General features: G+C 41.3%; 2 protein-coding genes across 2 annotated transcripts in view; one reads left to right on the forward strand and one right to left on the reverse strand.

Annotated features, from left to right (window-relative positions):
* Positions 1-514, reverse strand: part of SPATA1 (spermatogenesis associated 1) — a 48,052-nt gene extending 47,538 nt beyond the window's left edge. The window contains 1 exon segment of the mRNA XM_008690663.2: positions 357-514. The gene's annotated coding sequence lies outside the window, so the exon portion shown is untranslated.
* A 65-nt stretch (positions 515-579) lies between these two features.
* On the forward strand, positions 580-8,548 carry GNG5 (G protein subunit gamma 5). Its single transcript, XM_040627099.1, has 3 exons — positions 580-776; positions 4,436-4,580; positions 8,330-8,548. The coding sequence occupies exons 1-2, from the start codon at positions 696-698 to the stop codon at positions 4,559-4,561; spliced, it is 207 nt and encodes a 68-aa protein (XP_040483033.1). The 5' UTR covers positions 580-695; the 3' UTR covers positions 4,562-4,580; positions 8,330-8,548.
* The last annotated feature ends 209 nt before the right edge of the window (positions 8,549-8,757 follow it).

The raw sequence follows: 8,757 nt of genomic DNA on the forward strand, positions 1-8,757 counted from the left end.
GACAGCAACCTCTGTGCCCTCTTTTGGCCTCAGGGGTCTGATGGCGGGAAGCTGGCTGAGGACTGGCCGCCCGTTGAACAAACTCGAGCCACTTAGACACACGTCTCTAAGGAGACAGGGTAGGGTGTCAGTAACTCGCGCCCGGTACTTCTGGCTCCTACATCCCTCAGCTGCGCCCTTCCCTCAACCTGTGCCACCAATGCCGTCAGGAAAGCTAGAACCTCCTCGTCGCCCCGCCACCACGCCTTTTATAAACTCCCTCAAGCACCTGACTTCCCTCACCAGTCCTCTTCAGGGTTCCCCTCGGGTCTTGGCGGCTAATGACAAAAATATATATATATATATATATTTTTTACCTCTTCTAAGTCGGCCTCTCGGGAGAGGAAGAAGATGGGCGTCCAATCGCGCTCGCGTCCCGCAGTTACTCTGCACGCAGACCGCTCCACCCCTTCTCGCTCCCTGCTCCCCCTCCCTCCGCTCCGCTCCGCTCCCCCCGGGGATGAGGAGCTGGAACTGAGCGCGGAGGAGGAGCGCGCATGCGCGCCGCGGGTGGAGCCGCTGGGCAAAGAACCGGAAACTTAAGAGACAAAGTTCCGAGCCCCGCCCCCCGCCGCGCTGCCCCACCGTCTGGCCCCGCGGACCCGCGAACCGACGGATCCACGCACGGACGAATCTGCCCCGCTCTTGAGAGCGCCATGTCTGGTTCCTCCAGCGTCGCCGCTATGAAGAAAGTTGTTCAACAACTCCGGCTGGAAGCCGGGCTCAACCGCGTGAAGGTGAGCGGGGGCGGGCGGCCGAGGGGGAGGGGAGGGCGGAGGCGGAGGGTGGGATCCGGCGGCCGGGGTGGCTGGGGCGGGCGGCACTCGCGTCCGCCCGCTTCCCCTGGGGAGGGCGCGCGCTCGGTGGCGAGGATCCGGGAGCAGCCAACTTTAGAGAAGTAGCGACGCGGGTGGGCGCTGTGGCTTGGGGGGCCGGTTAGTGCGCCCTTCCGCGGCCAGGGCTTTCCAAGGCGGCTGGTCCCGGAGCTGAACAGTGGCTTTCCGCATTCCGGTCGCCCTTCTCTCTCCCTCCCTCCGCAGTGACTCCGTGGCTGGCTTGGGCAACAGCTGCTCCTCCGCGCGCCGTCCGCACCCTTCCAGTCCTTAGCTTACCAGACTCCACCCTTTCTTTTCACTGGAAAGTTTTATCTGGCTTTTAATTGAGAGCAGAACCACGTCAGAACGTTCCCAAACCCACTCCTTTTAGTACTAGATTGTTACCTCCAGCTCTTCTTATCCACCGAACACATACTTGAAAACGGATTTTTGCAAACGCAAACTTTAGGTTAAAGAATCGTGTTTGTTTTCAAAACGTCCCCAGTGTCTACAGTTACTGGTGCCCTGTACAACCTCGTACAAAGGCTGCATTTCATACCTATTTGGCACAGTTTGCTGTGATCTGATCTTGGGAATATCTATCTACTGGTCTGCGTATCTTAGTGATCAGGATGGACAAGTCTTATTTGTTTTGCCGTCTGGTTAACATTGACCTTGGGTATTTACTTTGGGGGAAAAAAACCTTTTGTGTGTGTTGGTAGGATAACCTGACATTCACATGCTATTCCAAGTTTCAACTGATTTTTAAAATCCTAAATGGATTGCCTTCTTTCTGGCGCAGGTCAGCTTGCAAGTGAAACTCTTCTTGTAATTAAAAAAAGAAACAATATAAATCCTGCACTCCGTTGAAAGAAACAGCCCGTTTCCAAGATGACTTGATTGTGTACCCATCAGGCTAGTCTTTACTTCTCCCTGAAATGTTTTGTGGAGTAAGATAGTCTCCCATTTACCTATTTCCTTAAATAGAAATGTCAGGGACCTAGCTTACTCAGTTGTGGTCACCTCAGGAGGGAAGGGAAATTCCCATCACTTTTGGTGTGGGATTCCCCTCTCTTCCTGGCCTTAAGTGCTGTAGACTCCATTGCTGTTTGGAATCCATTTCTCTCACATCCAGATGCTTACCTCATCCCAGTGGTTTATGGTCAGTCTTGGCTGGATTTAACTCTGAAATTTGAAATCATGTTTCTTAACCAACCATCACATTATCATTCAGGTGTGCCTTTACCATAGGTGGAGTGGCTCAGGAAAAAAAGGGGGGGTGTAGGCCCCCCCCCCCAAAAAAAAGGCTGGTTGAAAGCAGTAAGTCTTCAGTAGGGATACTTAGTCCTCGTCTCAAAACAAAATGAGATGGAAGTCCTCAGACTAAAGTACTCCGAGGGTTTTATCACGAAAACCCCAGCTATTCCAGTAACTCTCCAGAGTGATGCCTGCTCCCGATACTTCAGTTTTTCAGGAGGCTTCTGGTCAGAAGCCTTTAAAGCCACCGTTGGTGATTTGATTTTAGAATTCTCATTTCATCTCCTGCTAGATAGAAGCCATAGCAAGGAAGGGAGAGCATCCCACCTTAGGACTTTAAATGAGCTTTTCTTTAAATCTGTTGTAAAATGTGGTTAGTTTGATTTTATTTTGTGTGCCTGTTTTATCCATGACTCTGCTAGGTGCTTTTTTTGGTGATATTTTATTTTTAAATTAGCACAAGTTTACTGTTAAACATTTGTTTGAGTACAGTCGATAGAAATTTTCACAAATGCTTGACAAACTCTACCATATGTAGGGTGACCATACATTGTATTGCCAACCCAGGACACTTTTGAGAGTGAAAGAGGGCACTAATTATTATGCCAGGATTCTAGGGTTTTAACCTCCTGGATGGTGATTATTACAGTGCTTTAGGGGCTGGCATCTTGTTTGAGTTTTAGAGCCTTTGTCTTAGTTCTCCCCACTGCTTGGAATTCTGATTGGTTTCTCACTGATAGTTACCTGACTGGTTCTGTCATTGAGATCTCAGTTTAAATGTCACCTCCCCAGAGACACCTTTCCTTAAGGCACAATCTAACCATTCTCTTTTCCAAAGAACTCCTTGTCTGTTTTTTCCCCTGAACTGTCACTTCCATAACAAAGACCTGGCTGTTCTTAGGTATTCTCAGTGCCTAGAGTATATTTGGCACATCCCAGTACTTGAGAAGTTTGTGAAAGGGAATTAGTTAAGTTGGAGCCTGCCCCACTTTCAGCAGAAAGTTAATAGATACTTTATCCTTACTGTTAGTTAATGTGAATGAAACCAAGTTTTAAGATGGTGCAAAATGATACCTTGTGTACCCCCCATTTTAGCTACACCTTCTTTTGGTGGGTAAACAGGGTGGCCATTTTTTGTAGCACTTGGTACCAGGTATTTACATACTACTTTACACAGTTGCTAAATAAACCCATGGAACTCATTATTAACTTTGGACTGTTGTATAAGCCAAACACACAAATAGATTTTAAGACTTGAGATTCATCTCAGGATTATGTATCCTTTTACCAGGTAAATGTCTGGGCTACAGCAGTGATCTGCAGGATTTCTTCTTATTGAGGGTATTTGTGATGCCCTCCCTTTCAAAGGCAAATGCCCAGCTGGACTGGACACCTGCTCTCACTCTCTTTGGGGATAGTTGAAACTGAAAATAAATGATTATTTTTCCCATCTTCCAAGCCTCAAGGCTGAGGATATTGTATTCATTTGAGGCATCTTTTAGTTATTCATGTTCTACATCTGAACCATTCGGTTCTTTATTTTGGTATCCTACATCACCTTATCAGAGTAGATACAAATAGTAGACATTTAAGTGATACTTAATTCCTTAAGTCCTGTTTGAGTGGCATTGCATATATATATGAGTATTGTTAAAATCCCATTTAAGCAAATACACTGCTTTTTAAAGGCAGGCTGCTCAGTGAAGTTATTAAAATAATTCGAAGTTTGCTATCAGCCCTTCAGTTGCATGATACTAAGCAGAAAGCTGTCACTGTCCAGTTTCGTATTCTTAAACAGCAGATGGTACATAATACCAAAACAATGAACTGAATGGTTCAGATTTAGAACATAATGTTCATTCACAGTAGCATTTTTCCAATAATATTGTTTTCAAGACAAAGTAATAGTTGGCTAGAATTTTAACGCTTTTTCTATCAAGTGTACTGCTTTTAATAAAAAAAAATGTTGAGTACCCTGAAGGTGGAATACCTCTGAAGTTTATTTATTAATAAACTAGCAAGATAGGTTTTATTTTGCAGATGTACTGAATCATTTGATGCTTTTAATAAGCAAGCAAAAGAAAACATACTATAAACAAGTCCTCTGTACATGTGTTTTGAGTATGAGCTCAGTATATATATGACTGTTGACCTTCAGTTGGTGTCTATCTTCCTTTGACTTAGGTTTTTATAGGGGCACCTGGGTGGCTCAAAATCTTTAAAAAAAAAAAAAGTGTTTATTGCAGGTATTTCAAAGATTTGAGGAAACCTTCATTAAAACATTCTCACCTCTTCCCACTACCCTCTCCTTTTGTCTTATTCAGGTTTCCCAGGCAGCTGCAGATTTGAAACAATTCTGTCTGCAGAATGCCCAACACGACCCCCTGCTAACTGGTGTATCTTCAAGTACGAATCCCTTCAGACCCCAGAAAGTCTGTTCCTTTTTGTAGTAAAATGAATCTTCGGATGGTAAGTTTACTTAATATTTAGACAGTTTTTTAAAAATCTGCAGTGTTTATGGGGATGACTTTTAAATACTACCAGCTGTTTTTGGATTAAGTCTGTTGTCATTTTTCTAATAGAACCCAGCTGTAGCACAGCATAGCAAAGATTTGGGAGTTGGGAATGCAAGAGAAAATCAAGAGATCGTTGAATTAAATTGACATGGTGTTGACATTTGTAGTGGGGAATAACAGGTTTTATGCTTTATTTCAGTAAAGATAGAACAAGAGAGAAGTGAACTGTATGAGTTCATGGTGGCAGGCAGTGGATTTGATTTCAGAAGACTAAGAAACTAAAGAATTTGCTGGTTTAAGGCATGTGTCTATATATTAATCTGTACCTTCCAGATCAAATGTCAATGTGTGCAAAAATGTATGTTAATCCAAGAGAGATGTGACCAGAAAACATGCTGTGGAGAATTTAAAACGTAATCCAAGGGTGCTACCTTTTATAAATACACGGTACTTCAGTCAGAGGGTTTACTCACTAGTACTGACCTATGAGAAGCAACCTTAAACTAATAGTGCTTTAAAAAAAAAAAAGACTGTGGCACACACCCTTTACAAACATTCTAACTCCTCAAAGTTCAGGAAGCTGCTTCCTAAAATACCATGTTACATAGTTGTGCCCTTCCTCATTAAGCTTTGTAGATTTGGTAGTATCCAGGAAGTCAGCATGTTTCCAGTAAATAAAATGGTTAAATTGGTTAAGATTTTGAAACACCAGAAACCATCTTTGAGTAACAGGTTTTCCATGAGGAAGTAATTCTTTTTAACAGCTTAACATGTTCATTTTGAGTAGTTAATAGTTCTTTGCCTATAGCAGTATTAATTCTTCATGGCAGTTATTGGAAATTTCATATTTTTATGGCTTATTAGAGATTCTTTTTTAACTTCTGTTCCCGTTGTATAAAGTGGTTTATTTTCCTTTGATATAAAATACTGTTAAGAAGCCTGGCTTCTTATCTGGTTGTTAACAGTTTCATTTCACAAGAGTCTACAGATAGGTGTTTAAATGACTTGCTTAAAGTTATAAATATAGCTAGGATAAGAACCCAGATTTCAAAGTAAAATAATTGCTGCTAATCCTGGCAGTATAATAAAACAAGTTTGTAGATATGCTTTGAAACACATTTGTCCAGGAAAAGGACATTTGGATGTAAAAGAATTTCTTCTCAAACTTCAATGTATCTACAAATCACCTTGTTCAGATGCAAATTCTCAATAGATCTGAATTCTAGGGGTGAAGCATTTCTTACAGACTCCCGGGTTATATTGATACTGGTGGTCCTTGGTGGCCCACAGTGAAATCGCCTGGATGCAAAGAATCTACATTTCGGTCTTTATTTTCACATCTTTTAAAAATATAGTTTTTATAATTTAAATTAAGACAGCATAGATAATTTAGCAATAGAGTACAAGAAAAATAGAAATTACCATGATCAGCACACCTAGAAACAATCACTGTTAGTAGATTAGATTTCCTTTTAAGAGGAAGAAATATTTATGGGCTGGCTTACAGAATGAGGATCATAATGTAGTTTTTATTCTGCTTAAAAAAAAAAACACTTGAATTTTCTTATTTCATTAAATATTCTTTGTAAACGAAATTTTCAATGGTTGTATTATAACTTAAAGTTATCATTAAATATTGAGGTTTCCAAGCCTGAAGCTATACTTCTGTGTATAGTTTACCTGTTTCTTTAAGATAAATTTCTAAAAGTAAAATTAGGGGTGTCTGGGTGGCTCGGTTGGAAGCTTCTGACTCTTGATTTCAGCTCAGGTCACGAGCTCAGGGTTGTGGGAACAAGCCCTGCGTTGGGCAGAGTCTGCTTGTCCCTCTCCCTCTACTCTCCTCCCCCGGCTTAAGCTCTCTCTTGCTCGCTCTCAAATAAAATCTTTAAAAAAATAAATGAAAAGTAAAATTATTCAATAAGGAATGACATTTAAAATTTAATAGCACTTAATAACTAGGAGCAAACTTTCCACCTGGACCTTGAGAATGCTTTTTTTTTTTTTTTTTAAAGATTCTGTTTATTTGACAGAGAGAGAGACAGCGAGAGAGGGAACACAAGCAGGGGGAGTGGGAGAGGAAGAAGCAGGCTCCCAGTGGGGCAGGGAGCCCCATGCGGGGCTTGGTCCCCCTACACTGGGACCACGCCCTGAGCTTAAGGCAGATGCTTTTAACACTGAGCCGCCCAGGCACCCGAGAATGTTTTTTTTTTTTTTTTTTTAAAGATTTTATTTATTTATTTGACAGAGATAGAGACAGCCAGCGAGAGAGGGAACACAAGCAGGGGGAGTGGGAGAGGAAGAAGCAGGCTCATAGCGGAAGAGCCTGATGTGGGGCTCGATCCCAGAACTCCGGGATCACGCCCTGAGCCGAAGGCAGACGCTTAACCACTGTACCACGCAGGCGCCCCCTGAGAATGCTTTTTTGTTGAGCTTTTGCTAAACAGGCCTCAGCCTATTCCTATTTTCTGCCTATTCAGTTTTTTAAATTTGCACTGATTCAGATGTTAATTGAGGTTAGACATTTTGTTGTTTCACCACTGATTTTAAGCTTCGTGAACAGTTTTGTTATAAAATACCAGAAATTTTCATAGAAGTATAGAGAACCATGTATCAAAAAGAAATTTTAAAAAGATACACTTTTTCTACCTTTCAGGAATAACTACTGTATTATTTTTGAGATTTGTGTTGATCCATGTAAATTGTTTTAACTGCTGTATAGTATTCAACAATATGTATAAACCCTGGTTTATGTATCTGCTCCTCTATTGAGTTACATTTAGGCTATTTCTAGTTCTTTGCTGTTAAAACAGCACTCCAGTCAATATCCGTGTACATGTTTATGTATAGGTTTATCTCAGTAAATAGAAGTGGGATTGCATCTTCTACCTTAGTAGATACAGCCAAACTGTTCTCATCAGTGCTAACTGCCCATTTTCTAGGGGTGTTCAGATTTTTCTGAATTTAAGAGATTTTTATATTAACTTTTTTTTTAAAGATTTTATTTATTTATGTGACAGAGAGACAGCCAGCGAGAGAGGGAACACAAGCAGGGGGAGTGGGAGAGGAAGAAGCAGGCTCCCAGCGGAGGAGCCCGATGTGGGACTTGTTCCTGGAATGCCGGGATCACGCCCTGAGCCAAAGGCAGACGCTTAAGGACTGCGCTACCCAGGCGCCCCCTATATTAACTTTTTTTTATTAGGACATAGAGTATCTTTGGGAGTGATCTTGGCAAGTTAATCTTTAAGTCTGTTGTTTATAAACCAGAAGTGATTGTACTTCAGAGTGGTTGTGAAAATTAAGAGGAAGCTACATTTTATATACCACAGAGATCTCCTGTTTTTCAATTTTCCCCCCCAGAAACCCTGCGATATGTCTGCTTTTTTAAAAAAACAGCCTTAGTTTGGGGCACCTGGGTGGCTCAGTTGTCCTGATCTCATGGGTCCTGAGATCAAGCCCCAAGTCGGTATCTGCTTGGATATTCTCTCCCATGTTCCACCCCCAACTTGCACACATGCCAGCGCTCACTCTCTCAGATAAATAAATCTTTTAAAAAAATAAAACAGGCTTAGTTTAACTGAAAGCACTTTATAAGCTGACATGCAAATGAATGCCCTTACAGTAATAGAAGATGTATTACTTTGCAGAAAAAACTTTTGTGCTTTGGTACTTTACCCTGATTCACTCTTTTATTTTCCATTTCAGGTTTTCTAAACCACTTTTCGTGAACCAGTGAATATTCAAAGGAGAACTAAATTTGAAGCCTGTACAAAAGCTTATCCCTGTAACACGTGCCATACTATATAAACTTCTACTTTTGTCAGTCCTTAACATCTACCTCTCTGAATTTTCATAAATTTCTGTTTCACAAGGGTAATTATTTTATATACACTGGCAGCAGCATATAATAAAATACTTAGTGTATAAGTTTTTTGATTACTGGTATTAAATAGACTATTAATTTATTTTGAATACTTAAGATAAATGACAGTTGCCCATTGTCATTAAGAAGGGGTTAAGTTTTAGTGTTTTTTCCTACCAACTCATCTCACATAATTTTATGCCATACATTTATTTGAAAGACTAGGGAACTAAAGGTAAGTTGCAGACTTTTTATCCTTCCCAGGTCAGGA

This window comes from Ursus maritimus, unplaced genomic scaffold (assembly GCF_017311325.1).
Source record: "Ursus maritimus isolate PB19 unplaced genomic scaffold, ASM1731132v1 scaffold_12, whole genome shotgun sequence".
Taxonomy (NCBI): Eukaryota; Metazoa; Chordata; class Mammalia; order Carnivora; family Ursidae; genus Ursus; species Ursus maritimus.

What these genes read in the sequence shown, in the direction of transcription:
- GNG5 (XM_040627099.1), top strand. Translation starts at nt 696, where the DNA reads ATGTCTGGTTCCTCCAGCGTCGCCGCTATGAAGAAAGTTGTTCAACAA. An exon ending in CCGGGCTCAACCGCGTGAAG is followed by an intron (nt 777 to 4,435) that starts GTGAGCGGGGGC and finishes TGTCTTATTCAG; the next exon opens with GTTTCCCAGGCAGCTGCAGA.